This window comes from Ambystoma mexicanum, chromosome 4p (genome assembly GCF_040938575.1).
Source record: "Ambystoma mexicanum isolate Mex_15411 chromosome 4p, UKY_AmexF1_1, whole genome shotgun sequence".
NCBI classification, from domain to species: domain Eukaryota; kingdom Metazoa; phylum Chordata; class Amphibia; order Caudata; family Ambystomatidae; genus Ambystoma; species Ambystoma mexicanum.
The window spans coordinates 576,721,823-576,743,535 of NC_090927.1; the positions used below are offsets into that span (position 1 = coordinate 576,721,823).

A 21,713-nucleotide genomic window follows, 5' to 3' on the forward strand; every position below is an offset into this window, starting at 1 on the left:
ATGCACAGCCTACGCTGACAATCACACAGCAGTGTGGCTGTCCTGAAAGGACAACCAGCTAGCCAATCAGGACTGGTTGCATTCAGGCATTCCTAGAGACAAAGGACAGGGGAGTTTCGGGACCCTCCCTCACATCCTGTCCTTCGAGACACACTGGAGCCAGAGGCAGACTTCAGGGCTGAAGCCAACAAAAGGCAAGACAAACAAAGGGCTCAAACCTGTCTCAATGCACAGAGTAAAACCCAAGAAAGACCTCACAAACAGAAAATGGTGAAAAAAGACGACAAGGGCCATTTTGACAAAATGGTCACCAATGGGTGCTGTACAGCAGCTCAGGGCTCAGCACGCGGTAGAAAAGCACAATGGTAGGAACAATTAAACCACTGCCAGCAGCCATTTAAAGTAGTGAGGGTAACAAAAAAATGTCACATGAGAGAGTAGGATAAGGGGCTTCTAGGTAACCCCCCCAGCACTCCACATAAAATGGTGTGTGCTGATCCTACAAAGAGAAAAGGTAAGTAAAGTCAGTTTCACTTTACTATTCTTGGGAACTGTAGTTTACACAAGAAAAGTTATTTAAACCTTGATAGAAATCTAAAAGGAATTCTCTGACACTGCACTGAAGGTGGTTTGTGTCACCATACAAAAAGCAGAGGCCTATGGAGTTTGTCAGACTCCAAAAACTGTGAAAACAAAATCCAAATAGGTCAAATAGGTCAAAACATGTGATAGAGTGAGAAAAGGGTCTCACTCCCTCCAGGGTTGAAATTAAAAAGTTCTAAGTCCATCAAAAGAGCTAGGGGTCTCTAAGGTTGAAGGGAATTAGCACAGAAATGAGAATTCTCCCAGACAACCACCACCACACAGAGTACTGAATCTGTAGAACTATAATTATATATATATATATATATATATATATATATATATATATATATATACACACACATATGATGATACATCTTGTGCACAATCTTGTTGAGAAGGGGAGTCGGGGGAAAGGTGTAAGCAAATTTCCCTGACCATGGAATCAATAGACCGTTCCGCTTGGATTCGTTCTGGGGTACCTGGAGGCGTAATCTTGGCATTGTGAGTTCTCCAGAGTTGCGAACAGGTCTATTTCTGGGAATCCCCATTGTGTGAAGACGATGTCTTCGTGCAACTGCCATTCGTTCTCTGAGGGAAGAGGGAAGTCTCTGCTGAGTTCGTCTGCTAGCAGATTGAGTTCCCCTGGTACATGTTGCGACAGTAGGAACATGTGTTTGAGAGCCCACTTCCAGATATTCTGGGACAGCTTGGACAGTCCTGGAGAGCGGGTGCCCCCTTGCTTGTTGAGGTAGTACATGGCTGTGGTGCTGTCCGTAAGGACCATCACTGTCTTCCCTTGTATGTGTTCCTGAAAGGCTTTTAGTGCCTTGAACACGGCCAGTAGGTTTATGTGCTTGGATGCTATGCTTGGTGTCCACACTCCGTGAGCAGTCTGATGGGATAGGTGAGCCCCCCATCCTGTGAGGGATGCGTCTGTGGTTAGAGTGGCTTCCACTGCGGGTGTGGCAAAGGGTTTCCCTCTTACCAGGTTTTCCTTTGTCCACCACCGTAGCGAGAGAACCAAGGCCTGCGAGACCACCACTAGATCGTCCCATTGTCCGCTGGCCTGACACCACTGGCTGTTGAGCCACTCTTGCATTGGGCGCATGCGCAGGCGCGTGTGAGGTACCAAATAAATACATGACGCCATCATTCCTAGCAAGCGCATCGCTTTGCGCACCGTCACCTCCCGACCTGCCACATATTGGGGGATCTGAAACAGCATGTTTTGGACCCTCTCGTTGGAGGGGAAGACGAGGCCGTCCTTTGTTTGAATTAGAGCCCCTAGGAATTGTTTAACTTGGCTGGGGTCTAAGCTGGACTTCTTCTCGTTGATGGAGAAACCCAGTTGGAACAAAAGGTCTACAGTCTTTTGGGTGTTTGAGAAGCATGTCTCATAAGAATCCCCTGTTATGAGCCAGTCGTCGAGGTTAGGGTATACTGGGATGGATAACCTGCGCAGGTGGGCCGCTGCCACTGCCAGTACTTTCGTGAATACCCTTGGTGCAGATGCTATGCCGAAGGGTAGCACTCTGAACTGGTAGTGTTTGCCCTCTATCATGAACCCGAGGTATTTTCTGTGCGCTGGCAACATTAAAATATGAAAGTATGCATCTTTCATGTCCAGTGTTGTCATGTAATCTCCCTGTGATAGCAGTGGGATCACTTCCTGTAAGGTCACCATACAAAACTTTTGGGGTTTGACAAACTTGTTCGCTGGGCGCAGATCTAATACAGGGCGCATGGTTAGATCCTTTTTGGGTACAAGGAAGTACACTGAATAAATACCTTCTGTTACCTGAGATAGAGGCACAACCTCTATAGCTCCTTTTTCCAGTAGCTGGTCCACTTCTTGGAGAAGGATGGCGAGGTGTTCTGGTATCATGCGTCGTCCCCTCGGGGGTCTGTATGTTGGGGAACTGTTGAACTCTATACAGTAGCCGCGGGGCTACGGTGGATATTCCCTCCCATGCTGGAAGAAAGGATGTTATCCGGCCCCCGACCTGCGATGCATGGGAGGGGACCCGAATCTTCGCGTCACTTGGTGTTGTTGGTGGCTTGGGAGCCTCTAGGGGTGGAACCCCGGCCTCTCCCCTTGCCACGGCGTTGACCTCTCTGATTGTACTGGCCACTATTACTCTGGTAGTTGTTGGCAGAATATTGAAGTTGTTGATTCTGTTGCTGGCGTTGGCCACGAAAAGAACGCTTGTTGCTAAATCCCCACCTGTTAGGGGGCTTTGAGATTTGGTCCAAGGTCTTTATGGTATCAAATTCTTTTTTCGCATTTTTCCAGTGCGTCGTCCACTGCCTTTCCAAAGAGGTTAGACTCTTCAATAGGCTTGTTAATGAGCGCCGCTTGCGTTTCCGCCTTAAACCTGGAATTGCAAAGCCAGACGTGGCGCTTCAGCAGAATTCCCTGTACCAAAGAGCGGCCAGCTGTTTCCGCTGCATCGAGGGTATTCTTAACGATGCATTGGTTGACGAGAGATCCTTCATTAACTGTAGTCAGCAATCTAGTTTTTAGGGGTTCAGGGACTTCCTCAATGTCCTGCTTAAGCTTTCCCCATTGCGCATCAGCGTAGCTTGCCAGCAATGTGTTATTATTGGCAATTCTAGTTGAGAACGCTGCCGAGGTGGTAATTCTTTTAGCTAGGGCATAAAGCTTTTTCCCCTCTTTATACGAGGCGCGTCGCCGCCTGAGGGTTTGGGGTTAGCGCCCTTATTTCCAGAGTGCCCGGTCACCTGTCGCGGGAGCGGTGGCGGGGAGGGCTGGTGACCCTTACGGTCGGCGGAAGACACCGGTGGGCCCGGCGCCTCCGTTGGCGCTATGGCTGCCTTCGTCTTCGACGAATGCGTGCCGTGGGGTATGTGTTTATGAGATTTCTTGTGTGCGTCCTTGTCGCCGGGGTGTTCATCCCCATAAACTGGCCGTGAGCCGGGCTTGTCGGGGCCAGCGACGGATGAAGAGGAGCGAGAACGCTCCCTCGAGAGGTCTACAACCTCCGTTACGGAGGCCGTGTAATCACTGTCTTCGTGACATTCGGCGGCAGCGGGCGAGGAATCTGACCTAGACATGGCGAAGGCCGCCCACCTTTTGACCCTGCGGTCCTTTATCGTTTTGGGCTTAAGTACCTTACAGGCCGCACAGCCGTCCTCCTTGTGATCGAGGGGCAAGCAACGGTTGCACCGTTTGTGCTTGTCCTTCCAGGTATATTTGCCTTTGCAAAGTCGGCAAAACCTAAAAGGCGTCCTCTCCATAGCTGAGGGCAAGAAGTGTGATTACAACCTCGAAAGAGAGGGAGGGGAAAGAGAAAGGCATTCTCGGAGAGAAAAGAAAAGATCATACAACCCCACTCTCCCTACTGTGTAAGGCCGGCGAAGCCAGGCCACGTTTTTGGCGACGCCGAAGGATCTCCTCCGCTCGTCCTTCCGTCGAAGATCTTGCTCGGCGGAGAAACAGCTTGCAGCTTCATCGAGGGAGGGATCTATGCGTTAGATATTAATAATAATAAACGACCAAAGGTCAAACAATGATTTCGCAATGTCTCTCGAGGAGCTCCGCATAGAGGCGACCAATAACTGGGTGGAAAAAAACAATCTGAGGGACCTCGACGCGTGAGGGATTGTGGGTACAACGCACGTCACTATAGGGATAGTGTTACAGACACGCCTTGTCGACGTCCCCTTTTCGACTACGAAAAACAAAATGCAATACTCCGCAGTGACCACTGGATGTCGGACTATGCACAGCATGTGATTCTAAGCTGATTAACAAACATCAGAAATATATATATAATACATTACTCACCGTAATCGTATTTCTGATGCTTGTATCTGCTTAGATTCACATGCTGTGCATAGGCCGACATCTAGTGGAAGCTGCAGAGTATTAGTTTGTTTTTCGAAACTCGAAAAGGGGCGTTGAACTAGGGCGTGCCAGTAATACTATCCCTAGTGTGACGTCCACTGTACCCATGATCCCTCATGTGTATAGGACCCTCAGATTGTATTTTTTTTGTGACATGAGGTAGCATGAGGCGTAGCGTGAGTACAGAGTATCCAAGCAGATAGATAGACTACAAGCATCCATGCGCCTTCTCTCAGAGGGGAGGAAGGGCAGGCGCATGTGAATCTAAGCAGATACATGCATCAGAAATACGATTACGCTGAGTAATGTATCCCTTCTGAGGCTTGTGGAATCTGCTTAGATCACATGCTGTGCATAGATTAGCGAGCAGTGTTAGAAGAAGGAGGTGGGATGTGAGAAGGGTCATGAGCGCACAAATGTCTTAGAACCGCATGTCCCAATCGAGTATCTGTCTTGGAATGAGTGTCAATGCAGTAGTGCTAAGTAAAAGTGTGAACAGAGCTCCATGTAGCTGCTTTGCAAATGGTGTCAAGGGGTACATTTACAATGAAAGCCAGAGTGGCCCCAGTACCTCTAGTGGAGTGGGCCCTTGGCGTAAAAGGCAGTGTCTTTTCTGAAAGGGAGTAGCACAGCTGGATACATTTAACTATCCATTTAGAGATGGCACCTTTAGAGACGCGATCTCCTTCTCTGCCTGTAGCTACGGAGACGAACAGTTGATCTGTTTTTCTTAGCGGTCTGGTCTTGTCTACGTAGTAGAGGACCGCTCCTCTCACATCTAAAGTGTGTAGTTTCACCTCAGCAGAGCTCTTGGGTTCTTGGAAAAAGGCTGGTACCTCAATGGACTGGTTAACATGGAATTTGGAAATAAACTTAGGTGAGAACCTAGGGTGAGTTCATAAAACCAGTTTATCCTTATGTATAGTAAAGAAAGGATCTTGCACTGGGAGCCTGAATTTCGCTGACCATTCTTATGGATGTAATGGATACTAAGAAGGCTGTCTCATAAGTCAGGTGTTTGAGACTAGCTTTATGCATGGGTTCAAGGGAGGGGGGGGTAGGAGTTTAGCAAGCACCACATTAAGGTCCCACCCTGGTGGTGGGTTAGAAATTGGAGGGTGGAGTCTCTTTACCCCTTCCATAAAGGCTTTGACCACTGGCACCTTCCACCATGACACCTTTTAATGGGATGTGCTGTAGGCTGACAGCGCCGCCAGGTGTACCTTGAGTGAATTAAATACCAACCCTGCATCCAGTAAGTGGAGCATGTAGGTGACAATATTGGAAGGAATGCAATCAACTGGGTTGATTTGTTTATTCTGGCACCAAATAACAAATATTTTCCACTTATCAAAGTAACAGTGCCTTGTGTTAGGTTTCCTTGATTCTTTTAAGATATCCACACATCTTTGTGATAAATTGAGATGGCCAAACTCTATGACTTCAGGAGCCATGCTGCCAAGTTCATGCTCCCGAGTTGGGTTGAGGATGCACTGTTTGTCCTCTGTGCTGGGAGAGTAGGTTGTACCAGCACGGGAGTCTGATGGGTTTGCACACCACAAGTTTGTGCAGGTGCAGAAACCACAGTTGTCACACCCACATAGGAGCAACTAGGATGAGCGTCATCGATTCCCTGTGTATCTTGTTGACCACCTTCCTCATAAGAGGGGTTGGTGGAAAAGCATAGGCAAACATCCCTGACCAGTTCATCTATAGAGCGCTCCCCTTGGAGCCTGGCTGAGGGAACCTGGATGCGAATCCTGGGCATTGTCTGTTTTCACTTGTGGCAAATAGGTCTATAGTGGGGAAACCTCACTGTGAGAAGAGGTCCCCTACGACTTCTTTGTGTAGACACCATTCGTGTTCTTCTGGGAGGGGATCTCTGCTCAAAGCGTCCGCTAGTGAATTGAGATCCCCTGTAACATGTTGAGACGACAGGTAAATGTTCCGTCTGAGTGCCCATATCCAAATTTTCTGGGCAAGCCTGGACAGATTTGACGAACGAGTATCCCCGTTTGTTTATGTAAAACATTGCGGTCGTGCTGTCTGTTAGGATCTGCACTGACAGGTTGGTTATGTGGGGTTTGAACGCCCAAAGCGCTCTGAAGACTGCCAGAAGTTCTAGCAGGTTGATGTGATTCTGAGCCACTGTGTGAGACCAGAGACCCTGAGCTGTGTGGTGAAGGAGGTGTGCTCCCCATCCTGACAGGGATGAGTCTGGTGTGATTACGGCCTGTATTTCAGGATCGTAAAAGGGTTTCCCCTTTGAAAGATTCTCTCTTGTCCACCAGCGAAGACTCTGTACTAGTGTTGTCGAAACGACCACTAGATCGTCCCACTGACAACTGGCCGGAGACCACTGTTTCGCCAACCATTCCTGCTTGGTACTTATGCGCACGCGCGCGCAGGAAACCAGGTAAATGCATGATGCCATCATGCCTAGTAAACACATCGCTTTGCGCACTCTTATCTGGCTACCGGACTGATATTGAGGAATTTGCAGTAACAGATTCTGAATTCTTTCGTCTGATGGAAAGGCCAACCCCTCTTTGGTGTCTATGACAGCTCATAGGAACTGTTTGGAGGTGCTTGGCACCAGGCTTGATTTTTGTCTCGTTTATTGAGAAGCCCAATTGAAAGAGGAGGTCGATAGTTCTTTGAATGTTGGATCGGCAAATTACTGGGGTTTTCCCTGTGATGAGCCAGTCGTCCAGGTAAGGGTAGACTGGGATTGCCTCCCTGCGTAGGTGTGCCGCCATCACCGCCAGTACCTTGGTGAAAACCCTTGGACCCGAGGCTATACCGAAGGGCAGCACTTTGAACTGGTAGTGCTGGCTGTCTACCTTGAAACGCAAGAACCTCCTGTGCGCTGGGAACAAGGAAATATGAAAATAGGCATCTTTCATGTCCAATGTTGCCATGTAATCTCCTCTTTTTAGTAGGGGGATTACCTTTTGGAGTGTAGTCATGCAAAATTTCTGAGGCTGGACATACTTGTTTGCAGGGCGTAAGTCTAATACTGGGCGCGTTGTTAGATCTTTTTTTGCCACAAGGAAGTAAGTTGAAAAAATACCCTTGTTTATCTGGTTGCCCGGGACAAGTTCTATTGCGTCCTTTGCAAGAAGAATGACGATCTCCTCGAGGAGGATTCTTTGGTGCTCCAAGGAGTGTATTTTCTGTTTTGGAGGATGGTCGTGGGGCGTTCCAACAGTTCGATACCGTATCCCGCGGACACTGTGGACAGCACCCATCTGTCCGAAGTGATCCCTTCCCATGCGTGGGTGAAGGTGGAAATGCGCCCCCCTACTGGGGATGCATGGGAAGGGAGCAGAATGTCACTGTTTGCTGGGAGGTGTAGTGCCTCTACTTGGGCTGGCTCTCCCCCTACCACGGCCCCTCCTTTGACCTCTGGCGAAACCCTGGGTAGCCTGTTTGTTACCTCCCCACAATGTTCCTTGGCCTTGAAAGTAATTAGACCCTCTCTGGGAATTTTGGCTGCGAGAGCGACGAAAATTATTATTCCCTCATTGGTTTGTGGGTTTATTAGTTAGTTGTCCAAGGGGCTTTAGGGCGTCCTATTCGTCCTTGGCTGTTTTGAGCGCCTCCTCCACCGGGTTTCCAAACAAGACATTTGGTTCCACTGGCATGTCGATGAGGGTGGCTTGGTTCTCGGGTTTAAACCCAGACTGCCTCAACCAAGCGTGTCTCTGGATTACTGTGCGCTCTGCGATAAGCCGCCCTGCATTGTCTGATGCGTCAAAGTTAGCCTTGAGAATACATCCGGACACCGATCTTCCTTCCGACGCAATCTGGGCCAACTGGCTCTTTAGAGGTTCAGGTGCGGAGGCAATGAGGGCAGCTACCTGTTCCCACTGGTGACAGTTGTAACTTGCCAGCAGAGTGGTGATATTAGCAATTCTTGCCTGGTAAGCGGAAGTGGAAGCCACTTTCCTTCCTAACCCATATATCGTTTTGCTCTCCTTGTCTGGGGGAGGTTCAGAAGATGCTAGAGGTGTCCCTGTCCTCTTCCTGGTGCTTGTAACCACTAATGAGTCAGGTTTTATCTGACCCCTTATGTAAAGTGGGTCAGAGGGGGCGGGACTGAATAATTTCTCTATTCTTGGATTAACTGCCTGTGTAAGATTAGGGGTGAGCAGAGAAGGGTCAATTCTGCGTTGAATAGACTTCAGAATTGGTATGGCTTGGACAATGGATGTTTTATTCCCCAGAATTTGCTCTGCAAAGTCCCTCTCTTCTTGAGCCCCCTGAGTGTCTATCTGGAAATGAGCTGCAGCTTTAGCTAAGACCTCGTTCAGCAATGGCTTATTATCCACAGGTGAGTCATTCACTGGTGGGTCCTTGGGAATAGGGGAGTCGAGACTATAGGCCTCTGCCTCGTCTTCCTCCTCCTCATCCTGGTCTTCATCGTCTCCATAATAGTCGACCCCTGCCTGGTCATCCAGTGTTTTTATCTCTGGATCCTCACCATACTGCTGGTAAGGTTCAATAGTGAATGGGTCTGAAATCAGCCCCTGAACTGGAGTCTCAGTACGGAGTCTCTTAGTAGGAGGTTGAGGGTCTTTGGATCCCGAAGGGGCAGAGGTAGCAGGGGTATTCTGATAGCTCTGGAAGTAATCTGGGTTTTTTTCATAAAATTTGCCATAAAAGACATTCTCCTAATCACTCCGTCGATGTCTTCCGAGCTCCATTCTTTGGAACTGGTAATTACCCTTTCCTGCTGTGGTTCCTCTTCTATTCCCATATCCTGGGGAGTTGGAGGGACAACTTTAGGCCTAGTGACAGGGTCAGGGGTCTTGGACTTCTCTAAAGATTTGGGGTGTTTCTCCTTCTGAACCTGGGGTTCAGAGGCTTTTTTCTGTTGTTTCTCCCCTTTCCCATGTGTAGAGGCATGTTTCCCTTACTCTTTGGCTTTCCCTGAATCTTTCGACGACAGGCGTCGAGATTCGGAGCTGGGTTGACAAGGTTCTGGAGTCTTAGAGGAGGGACGTCGAGTCTCGGAGGCAGACGTTGAACGAAATGCCGGAGTCGACTTTGAACGTGCTGCTTGGGGTAGAGGTCGGATTCGTCCGACGACCATACCTCTGTGACCTTAGGTAATGTGTCACTCTTAGCAATCGTAGACGGTTGCTGTGTGTCATGGGGCGACCGTGACCTGGAACGCCCAGAGGACACAGATTCTGCAGACCGCTCTCTGTGCCTTTTTCTACCAATCAATCACTCGACACACGTGTCGAATCTCGGGTGGGGTTAGTGTGCTTAGATGAAGGTGTGTGGGTAGCGCTCTTGCCGCCGGGTGTTGTCCCTATAACTGCCCCGCCGGACAGTCCTCCGAGGTCAGGGGCTTGCGCTTGGGTGCCTAACGACACCCCTGTGCCCTCGCCGTCCGATACGGCGGCGTTGCTGCCATCACTGAAGGAACCCACAGCATCCATGGCCTCGATGGACGCTGTGGGTTCTGCCTGGCGTAGTGGGCCCCACGTTTGGTGGAGCGGTCCTTAATTGTCTTTGCTTTGAAGAGCTTACAAGCTCTGCAATTTGCTTCGGGGTGGTCCCTAGGAAGACACAGATTACAGGTGTTATGCTCATTTACCCAAGGGAACTTACGGTTGCACTTGGGGCAGGATTTAAATGGAGTACTCTCCATATGTTAATATCTGGCAGCAGGCGAGTATATGTAGGAAAATAAACTAGCGAGTATGTCCACCCCCCACTCTCCCTACTTGCAGGGCAGAGGCCTTCCGAGGGCCGGGCCGAGGCCAGAGGCCTTCCGAGGCCCAAAGTACGTTGTGCAGTCTCGACGGCTGTTCGTTCTTCAAGTACCGGCGTTGATCTTCGGAATCTCGACGTGGGATTTGAGGAACGGGGATTTTTTAAAAAAATTTATGATAAATGGCTAAAAGCCAGGAAACTCTGCAACTATGCTTCCGACAAGTATGGCGGAAAACAACAATCTGAGGGTCCTACACGCGTGACAGATCATGGGTACAGTGGACGTCACACTAGGGATAGTATTACTGGCACGCCCTAGTTTGACACCCCTTTTCGAGTTTCGAAAAACAAACTAATACTCCGCAGCTTCCACTAGATGTTGGCCAATGCACAGCATGTGATCTAAGCAGATTCCACAAGCCTCATATATATATATATATATATATATATATAGACGAAGCCCGAGTAGGGTGAAACGCGTCGTTCCTTTCTTGCACCTAAGACCGTTGCTGCCTCCTTTGTCCATGTATCCTAAACAGTAAAGGACACTTTGACTGCACGGAACTCAAGTCTGTGTGTGGATTTATTGAAGACATCCAGCCTTTCGCTTTCATCATAGCCGGAGTGCCGGTGTAACCCGGATTGGTTTCCAGTCCTTTTTATATATATATATATATATATATATATATATATATATATATATATCCGGCTTATAACTCGGCGCCCGATGGACGAATCCTTCAGATATGGGGCACTCTGAATTGTTTCCCAAAGTTTGGTAAGGATTCGTCAAGGGGGCCCAGAGTTATAGGGGGGGTCCCAAAACGTCTTTTTTTCCTACAGACTGAATGGGGCAAAAACTTTGCGCACGGCTACAGGCCAAACCACTAGACGGATTGTCATCAATTTTGCGGCAGGGGCTTGTTCCCCAAACCGTGCTTTTGTAAATGTTGTGATAAATCTTATTGCCGTTTCCTTTTAAAATGATCAAGAAATAGCACTCTAAAAATGAGTGGTATCTATGTCCGCACCGCGGATCCACTTCCCTGTTCGCTCAGTGGAGAATATTTCTATTGGCTAATCCATGGCATGCTGTACGTCAAGATGTTACCTTTTCACTGATTTGTTCTGCCACAGCATCAAGTGCGTAGCATTTTTTTGATACGGCCGCCATGGTCAGTTTTTGAGTTGTACGCCGAAATCACTGCAAACAAACCCTTATGAAACCTTGTGTTGAAAGGTAAGCATTACTTACAAGTGGCAGTAGAAAGTGAAACAGTACTTTATTCTGGTTACCACTATCGTACCGTGCACTGGAAACCTGGTAGACATTTTACTACAATTATTTACTGAGTCTATGTACAAAGCCAACTCCAACATTACTGCGGTTAGTCACAGTTTGTGCAACATTCCCTTTGATAACTTATGCTTCAAAAAGGTTTGTGAGGCACATGAAATATCAGTTCCCGTGGAAGTCTTCTAGCAAAGAACTACTGTGTGACTGAGGAGGTCAAAATGGAGCCAGTACATATCATGTAAGCTTATTTTAGAGGCCTGTACACCAGGCTGCCATTATTAACTTAGTCTGGAACAAAAAAAAAAAATGTATTACTATTAATGATTTTGGAACTTTGTGTGCCGTTCACATTTCATATTGTACGTTAGCGCTCTTTTCAAAGTTTGTGTGCCGTTCAATCTTCATATCACCCATTACCGCCGTCTGTACAATGTCACTACAATTTGCATTATTACCTACGAAATTTATGTGATAATTACATTTTTTTGCCAGCTATGCAGATTGTACATTGTCGCCTTCTCTAAGGAGTCATTACATTTCCCCATATAAAAATAATTGTTTATAGAAATGTAATGTGTTGCACTTTACATTTCCTCAAACGCTTTGTATTGATAGATTTTTCTTTTAATTTTTACCCTCAGCTGCTTCCTTCCCTACTGTGAATGTCATGGCCTTCAGCGTCCGACTGACGGTTTCTTTAACCGTCAAGTGCAGATTTTCGTCACCGGTTGTATGTGCGTCATCATTGAATGGGATGTCCACATTGGACCTCTATGTCCTTACGCAGTTGTAGCTTTAAGAAGCAACATACCATCCTTTCTGGTGTCCTAGTTCGCACCCATTCAAGTCCCCTTGTAAATCACTGTGACAGGAATACGCCTTGTCCGTCAACAACGCATAATTTCAGTGTGCTTAAACAAAAACGTCACCAGTGGCAGTAACGTCTTAAGTACCATACCTTAGTTTCTGATGGACTACATCACAGCGATTGACGCCGTCTTCACAGTGGGTGTTAGTCTTAGCAGTGCACAGTGGTGGTGCGAGTTATGGTTGCTTAGCTGACATCAAAGAAAGGGGCTAAAGATGTACCACTTTTCTCATAGTCACTGTTAAATTCATTTGGATTCAATTCAGATCAACCCCTACTTCATTTTTCCCTGGTTTCAAGTATTGTCTTCAATGTCCCTCGGGATTTTTGTCCTTGCTCTCCAATCATGGATCCTCCCTTTATTCGCAAGGTGTTCAGGGTTGAAGAAGGAATTTAATCAGTCTCGGTTGGAAGAACATATGTTCTTTTTCTTCAACGTATACTAGAAATGGACCCCAGATATTCTGAAATGTGTTCAGTCGGTTTTCCATAGTAGCTGTTAATTTCTCTACTCCCAAAATGTCCCAGACTTTAACCCACCAGTGCGCAATGTGGGGTCCTTCTCGCTCTTTCCAGAATCGGGCGCGGGTGAGACATGTCGCCATTAACAGTTGAGTGATTAGCTGCGCTCTGGGACCAGGTTGAGGGTATGAACCGTCCTCTGGGGTGTCGCCCAGTACCATTATTAGTGGATCCAAAGGGAGAAGAGTGCCGCAGATATCCTTAATTTTGGACCTGATCTCTAGCCAGAAGGATTGGATGATCGGGCAATGCCACCACGTGACCCAAATCCCCCTTAGCCCCACATCCATGCCAACAATCATCTGGGTAATCTACGTTTATTGCATGCAGCCTCTGTGGCGTAAAGTACCATCTATAACAAATCTTAAGTGCACACTCTCTGGTAGTTGTGCAAAGTAAAAAACACAAGACAGATTTGCAAAAGCATGCTTTCAGGTCCGTGCTGATTCTCCTCGTACAGGTTTGTTGCAATCCATTCCACCACTTCAGACTGTAGCCGCAAGCAGAATATATTTCCTGTTCAAACCTAGGCCTTCGGCCATACTGCATGCCCCAATCAGCAACAAGTACACATTTGTCCTTGCTCAGAGCCAGGCCCATTGCCCAGGCACCAAAGTTATAGCACCATATTTTGTCCTTACATTTTGACAAAAAATAAAACACAGGGCAGATTTTCAAAACCATGCTTTGAGGTCCTTGCTGATGCTCCTCGCAAATGTTTGCTGCAAACCTGTCCAGCACTTGAGGGTGTAGGAAGTGTCTGTGTGCCATCCCCAATGGGTATCATCTGGTTAAGAGAAAGAGTGTGTTTTGAAGTATACTCTAAGTGTTACATGTTTTAGCTCCCTTCTGAAGAACGCTTATATAACTGACTTTTAAATTAATAATTGTTTAATCAAGAAACCTTGAGTGTAAGTGTATTTGAATAACTGTCACTGTGAAACTCTGTTACAACCTTACAGCTCACACTGACCCCTCTTGAGATAGGCCTGGCTGCTTAGCCACACTACCAACCTTTGTAGTACATACCAAAGGTTGTGTTCCCTATTGCCAGGAGGATAAGGTTGTTGTACTCTCCCAAAGGGTACTGCACACAATCTTGCCTAAGAGTCATGTTGAACCTGCACAACCTTAAATGCAAGATTAAGGATCCACTTTGTGTCATGGTCTGAAAGACGTCCTCTTGTCGATGACGGGAGAAGTGTTCTGATTGCTAAGTTGCAGTCCGTGGATCCTGGAGACCTTCTGCCTAAATGCTGGCTTCAGTACGCCATGATTTTCCCAGAATCACACAATCTTGACTTCCCTTAAACTGCTATTTTGTACAAGTGTTTAATGTAAATATGTGGAAAGATGAACTGCATATTGTCAAATCTAGCACTCCCCAAATACATTTTGCCACTCCACTTCGACATCACAAATACATTTTCGTAAACCGGGCTTTGGGGCAGAACTCCATTTTTATTATTCCTGTTGGTTTTGTTGGCTCTTTGGCCTTATTTTTGTGGCCACTGTCGCAGGTATTCGTCCCTTCTCCCCATGGGGGAAAAGACTCCCCCTGTGAGGCTAAAGAGGTGAGCCCACTCCGCAAGACCCTCTGCAGGGGTCAAGGTAAGTTGGACCTCACCGGGATCGACTCCCCGTTTGGGGACATGGACTTGGGAGTTCCTCACAGGAACAGGAGTCCAACTACAATAGCTGCATATATGGGACTATCTTCTATGAAGAGTAGAGTGGCAACTTTAGGTTTGGCTGAAGACAATGTGAAAAGCAACATATGTGGGAAAAGGAAGGAAGCGGTCTCTTTAACCCTTCAACCAGAGACATGTATTTAACTGGGATGAGTCAGAGCAGAAGGAGAGTGTTATGCTCAGGGGATGTTCCCTGACATCATCACACTGAGTGAAGGTGGAGTCAAGGCAGGTCGCAGAGCCCATGACCTCAGAAGAGTCTGAGAAACACAGGGGGACAATGAAGCCCTGGTGTATGCAACTGCAAATGGGGAAACAATACCTTGTAGTCAGCGTTGAAATGTAAATCCATACGATAGGGTCACAGAAAGCACAAGATCGAGGAGTCATTTTGAAGAACTATAAGAAGTGGATCTTTAAGGCTTCAATAAAAGCAAAAGGGATCATTCTGTGAAATTGGAGATCTACAATCTTTCCAACCAAGGAATTATGTAGCAGCAAAGGAGAAGAAAACTGTGCGATAATATATCGAGTGGTTTTTCTGGAAGCTCATTTAGAGTAATTTGCAGTATGGCGGAATGCGGTAGGAACCTGGAAGATAAGATCAATTATTGTTTTTGAGTCAGCAATGTTTATTTGTGGCTTTTTTCTTCTCCTTCATTATTTTGCTTATTTACTGTTTATGATGGAGGGGAGTCGGGGGGGGGGTAATTGAAGATGTTTCAAGCATTTTGACTGTTCTTATAGCACTATTGTATTGGTTCTCCAATATTTGTTTTTGCGAAGACCAAACATTTAAAAAAAAAAGAAAGTCATGATTAATAAAAAGGTGAGGTCTTCAAACATTGGTAATGTTAAGACACAAAAACTCTGTCCAAATCAATAATTTCTCTAATACAAAGTCACCACATATTAAACCTTAACTCACACCACTATTTCCCCAGGTACCAGCAACTATATCATGTAGGTAAGCTACCAAATATTTAAAGCGAGTGCTGTCGAGTAGTGGTGTACTGAGTTGCGATTACATTTGTAGTATGATGAACATTGTAAAAATAAAAAAAGTAGTCTACCTTCCATAAAGTCGGCATGATGTTTAATATAGCCATTCATTAAAGATAGTCCATAACTGACTAAAAATGGCAACAAAACGCAACACCACCACAGCTTCAAATTGATTAGAAGTATATACAGGAAATAGGTTACATCATCATCGTGCACCCACCTAAAGTGTCACTTCCTGCAGAACAAGGAGACCATATCAATAAACAAAGTAAAATAGACTAACCCGGAAGATATCTGGAGTGCTTGAGGTAATGTTGCTTAGCTGCAGACGTTTGAGATGCTGCAGTGTTCTGCTGAGAAAATGACAGCAGCGGTGCAGCAGCGGCAGTGTTATTTGTTGATTTTGGATGCAAAACACTTTCAAATCTGTAGAAATAAGCACATACTTCACTCAAGAGATGATCAGGTTAAAAAAAAAACAAATCAATTCCCGACACGTAGAGTAGCGGTTTAAAAGCAAGACCTTGAGTTGAAGTCCTTCTCTACATGTACTGCAGCCCCTAATGCTAGAGTAGAGCATGTTTTCTTTGAATCACTTTCTGTAGCGGAATACCTGGTACGAAAGGCTGTTCTCGACAGTCAACTACATTTGATATTTCATGTTTGATCATATGGAGTCTCTTTTCACTTAGACACTCTAAATGTACCACTCATTTGCTCTCTACTAAGAAAACATTAGCTACATAGTTCCATATTTCTTTCACCAATCAACTCATGCCTGCTCCAAAAACTAGAGCTTACTTTCACCCCGATTATCAGCAGAGAGACACTTGGGCCCATCAAAAACACCCTGCTGCAAGAACGGAAAACACAGCCATAGGGCAAGGTTTACTGTTTTTATTATCCAAAAAATGATAGGGATCACACTGTTAGGATAGTGTTTCTGAAGTCCAACTAAGGGCTTAGTAAAACCATTCAACTGAGACAGTACAAGACTCCACTCTTAGTAGTAGAGTTCAGGGTAGCGTAGGCAGAGCAGCCAGGCTTATTTGAGGAGGGAGAAAGAGCTGTTGAATCAGTACAAAGAAATTGTATTATACATATGGTCCAAAGAAACACTGACACTATGTATTGTAAAATAAGGAACAAGTTACTTACCTGTACCGGGACCGTCTGAGTTGACTGGTGAGTCGCAGCAGCAACGGCAATGCATACAGGAACAGGCCGTCCCAGGGGAATGAGAAGGCATGACCCATGCTCCCCGGCTGGGGAAACCTGCTGGCGAACCTCCGGTACTTGGCGTTCGTCACTGTCGCGAATAGGTCGATCTGGGGATTACCCCATCGTCGGAATAGGAGATCCACTTGATCCTGCCGCAGCTCCCACTCGTGGCACGAGCGCAGCTCCCTGCTGAGTGAGTCAGCGATGGTGTTCTTGATTCCTGCCAGATGGAAGGGTACCAGAAACATCCCTTGGGCGATGGCCCAGTGCCACAGATCCTGCGCTTCCCTGGATAGGGCTGGAGATCTGGTTCCCCCCTGCATCCGGATTTAGAACATCGTGGTGGTGTTGTCAGTGAATACTTTTACCACCTTGCCCTTGAGGAACGGAAGGAATGACCTGAGGGCCCAGAACACGGCTCGGACCTCCAGGACCTTGATGTGTAGTGACTTCTCCTCCGGGAGCCAAAGGCCTCTTCCGTGGAGAACTCCGGTGTGAGATCCCCATCCCTCCAGGGAAGCATCCGTCATCACCGTTTCCTGATGTGCCGGGGTCTGGAAGTCCATGCCCACCACCGGATCTCCTGGCGGAAAGTCTCGTTGAGTGAGATCCTGTCTTCGAAGCTGCCCGCCGCTTGCATCCAACAGGCGCAGAGGAACTCCTGCAGTGGTCGCATCCTCAGTCTGCATAGGCGCACGAGGTAGATGCACAAGGACATCATGTCGAGTAGGGACTTTATGGACCTCACCCTGGCCACATCCATGGTCAACAGCCGTTGTACCTTGCCCAGGAAGGCCTTTGTCCTTTCCTCCGACGGCGAAGCCTGTCGCGCCACTGTGTCAAGCCTGGCTCCCAAGAACAGGGCAACTTGCGACGGTACCAAGTGGGATTTCGCGAAGTTGATCGAGAATCCCAGATCCGTGAGCAGTTGGACGGTCTTCGCTGTGTGATCGACGGCGAGTTCTCTTGACCTTGCCCGGATGAGCCAATCGTCCAGGTAGGGGTAGACGTGGTTCCCCTGCAGGTGCAGCTGCGCCGCCACTGGTGCCAAGCATCTTGGTGAATACCCTGGGCGCCAACTTCAATCTGAAGGGAAGGGCCTTGAACCGATAGTGTCGCCCTTGGACCACAAATCGTAGACATTTTCAGTGTCCTCTTAAAATGGGGATGTGGAAGTAGGCATCCTCCAAGTCCAGCGACGATACGAAGTTGCCTTCCTCCAGCTGTCCCAGCACGTGCTAGAAGGTGACCATCCGGAACATCTGGGACTTCTGGGGCTTGATGTACTTGTTTAGACGACAAAGGTCCAGGATGGGTCGCCAACCGCCGTTCTTCTTCCAGACGAGGAAGTACCTCGAGTACACTCTGGAGCCCTGGAGCTTCTTTGGGACGAGCTCGATGGCTCCCTTTCTTAGCATCGCCCGTACCTCCAGCAGCAGCTGAGGTACGTGGTTTTCCAACCTGGCCACGGGTGGAATACGGGGACATCTTTTGGAATTCCAGAGTGTGCCCGCGGGGCCAGGGCATCCAGCATCCAACAGTCGGTGGAGATGGACTCCCACACGTCGATGAATTTCACCAGCTGGCTTCCCACCGGTGTGCTCAGGTGGGGGCCCGATGCCACGACCGGTTCGATCCCGTTTCGTCGCTGCCTTGGCCTCCTTGGCGACGACGGCAGGATCCTCCTGCCTTGCCGCGTCCTCTGTAGGCCTCCTTGCTTGCCTCCGGCGTTCCGAAAGAACGGCTGCTGTTGTTGAAGAACACCCAAGGCCCGAGCCATCACGGTGTCCGCCTTGATGACCTGTAGTGACTCGTCCACTGTCTTGCCAAACAGGTTGTTCCCGTCGAAGGGCATGTCCAGAACCTTGGTATGCACGTCCTGGCAGAAATAGGTGACCTTGAGCCAATCGCGCCGGCGAAGGCAAACGCTGTTGCCCATTTGATGAAAGCCAGTGTCGGCGATGTCCGGGACCACATTGGTCTGACGCCACTTCGCCTTCCTGCAGGATATCCAGTGCCTCAGCCCTTTTGTCGTCCGGGAGGAAGTCCAGCAAGGGAGCGATCTTGAACCACAGCTCCCTGTCGTAGCGTGCAACGATCGCGAGGGCGTTGGCCGTTTTAATTGTCGTCGCCGCCGACATGACGACCCGCCATCCCATGGCGTCCAGCTTCTTCCCCTCGCCGTCCGGCGGCGATGTTGAAGTTGAAACCGTCGCCCCGCCGCCTTCTTCTTGGGCGCCGCTGAGACCACTGAATCCGGGGACGGCTGTGCCCTAAGGCACATAGGGGCAGAGTCCGTGACCCGGTACTTCTTCTCGTACCGGTCTCTCTTAGCAGGGGCCGTGGACGGATTCTTCAGGAGCGTTAGCCCCTTGTCCCAGATGTCATCCAGCAACGGGACTGAAAGGAAACCTTCCTTCTTCTGTTCTTCAGGGCAGAGCTGGAAGAGTTCAGATGCCCTGGCGATCATGGCGTGGAAAGAGCCGATCTCGTCGGGGGGGGGGGGGGGGGGGGAGACCCCGAGGAGGTGGTGAAGGGAGGCACATTCCGTCATCACCACCATCGTCGTCCGTCCTCGTCGTCGCCGTCTCTGTTCCCGTCTCATCCCTCGGTTGGGGGGGTGGGGGGGAGGAGGTGAGGGCTGGGAAGGCTGTGAAGGCTGGAAGGGAGGAGGGGGATGGACTTGTCTCCGCTTGCTCAGTGGGCTTCCCGACGGTCCGGGCTCCGCTGGGTTGTCCGCTGGGGGTAAGGGCAACCTTGTCCTTATCTCCATACACAAGGCCTGAATAGCCATCAAGATCGCTCCTGGGTTGTCTTGTGGCATAGGCACCGGTTGTGTCGGGAGCGATGGTTGGGGAGTAGTATCCTCTGTCTCCTCCACGGCCTGCGGCTCCTCGTCGGTACCACTGTCGCTTTCTTCATCCGCCTCATCGGGATCCCTCCTGTAGGACCGAACCTCCTCGAACTTCTTGCCCATGATCTTTGCAACGTCAGCCAGCTCATCTTCAGAGGTGGCATCTGTGTCCGTAATGGCTACCATGCCCCCCCCTCTTTCTCCGTCTGGGGTTTCACGGGGTCTTATCGATAGGCTGAAAAGAGGATTCCCTCCTTGGTGGCAGGGTAACTCTAGGCCCGGAGGTCGTCTCCACTGGGATAGCCTCCGCAGGCTTTGCCAGGGCCGCCACGACTCCTTCAATCGAGGCTTTAGTCGGGTGAATCAGGGCCTTCACGACCTTGGGAGTGCCTGAGGCCTTCATCTTGGGGGGGGGGAGTGTCACCGCCACGCTCCATCTCGCCTGTCTCCGTCGGGATCGACCCGGGCTTCTCCCGAAGCTTACCCGGGTTCTCCAACTTCCTCTTCACCGAGCCAGAGCGTTGGCTCGTGGAGGATGGCGTCAGTGATAATGTGCTCTGCCTGGCAGCCGAGGAGCCCGACAGATCGGCACTCCCGGTGCCCACGGACGCGCAGTGCTTTGCCTTATGTTGGGCCCCAGTCGCCTCAGCGCCCTCAAAGTTCTTAGAAGACCGCTCGGACTTCTCACCTGCTGCTGGGCTCTTCCCCTCCAGCCAGTTGGTGAGTCGAGTACGACGATTCTTCATTGTCCGTTCGGACATATTCTTACAAAACGCACAGTCCTTCTCCATGTGCGATTTGTCGTCGTGAAGGCAGTAGAGGCACCGAGTGTGCTCATCTTCCTTGAAGACATTTTGTAATCCGCATCCAGGGCAGCTCCTGAAAAGCTTGGATCTGGGCGTTGTTTTTCCTTTGTCCTGGGCCATGTCCACGCGGGGTAGGCCTCAAAGATCTTCCGGCATCCTCCAAGAAGTGAAACTCTGTGAAAACTCGCCCTTGAGGGGTGTAGAAAATTCTAAAACGGGTCCCCGTTGATAAGTAGAATCGGTGGAGCTTGAGGCTCGATTGACCGAAAAAAAGAGGAAACTCCCAACACTTGAATGTGTGGTAAAATCTGAAAGATGGCTGCCAGAGGAGGGGCTTAGGAAGAGGGCAGTCATTGGCTGGGTGCAGTACGACCCAGAGACCAGTGATTGGTTATTAGCAGAAAGACAGTTCAGAAACTAAACTGCAACTAATATTTTCTTTACCGAGGATTCCCAGCCTGACGACGGGGAATATTTATGAGCATGTGAATCCATGCCAGACCATATGCTGGAGAAAGTGTTTATTTTATATACAAGCAGAACAAGAGATTCTTTGGTAAGTACATACCATCATAGATCATATAAACACATTTAAGCATAGTGCTGTGTTTTTATAAAGTTCACAGACCAAAACACAGACCTTATTTAGAAATCTAATATTTCTAGATAAGTCTGACTTTTTTTTATACACATTCAGTATAGGGCACACCTATTCTCGGGGAGTAAAACCATAATTTACTTTCAGATTACTTTACAGATTTAAGGAACAGTATATACGTTTACTACTTTTGTGATAACCTACTGTTATACCTGGCGAGTAAGACATTTTTGGTGTAATATACAATTACAGCTGCTTTTCAGTTCAGTGGAAAACAGGATAAGATAAGTAAGAACTCTTTACAGTAATGTTGGATGCTCCATGCAACCCAAGATCAGCTACACCTAAAGGAACACGTTTCAGGAACAGCACACAGCTATTTTAGGCAGTTAAAACATAATGTTGTAATCTACTATTACAGATGCTTTTCAGATCAGTGCAACACAGATTGAGGTAAGCAATAACTAACTTGTTTTAGGATGGCACACAGCTAACACAAGGTAAGTAAAACCTATATACTTTTTTAAAAGAGGCTATCGGCAACTTAAAAATGTACGTATAACCTTTGCCAGACTTATTCTAGACAGGCTAACAGCAAGTCAGAGGAAGCAAGACCCAATTGGGTACACTCATACACTTATCCTAACAGGAATAGTAAAGCGAAACCA

General features: G+C 48.3%; 1 protein-coding gene across 3 annotated transcripts in view; it reads right to left on the reverse strand.

The window, feature by feature from the left end:
• Positions 1-21,713, reverse strand: part of CILK1 (ciliogenesis associated kinase 1) — a 488,937-nt gene that overhangs the window by 220,629 nt on the left and 246,595 nt on the right. For all 3 annotated transcript variants that reach the window (XM_069606120.1, XM_069606118.1, XM_069606119.1), the window contains one exon: positions 15,850-15,992. In XM_069606120.1, the coding sequence (XP_069462221.1) occupies positions 15,850-15,992 (143 nt within the window). The remainder of the gene's footprint in view (positions 1-15,849; positions 15,993-21,713) is intronic.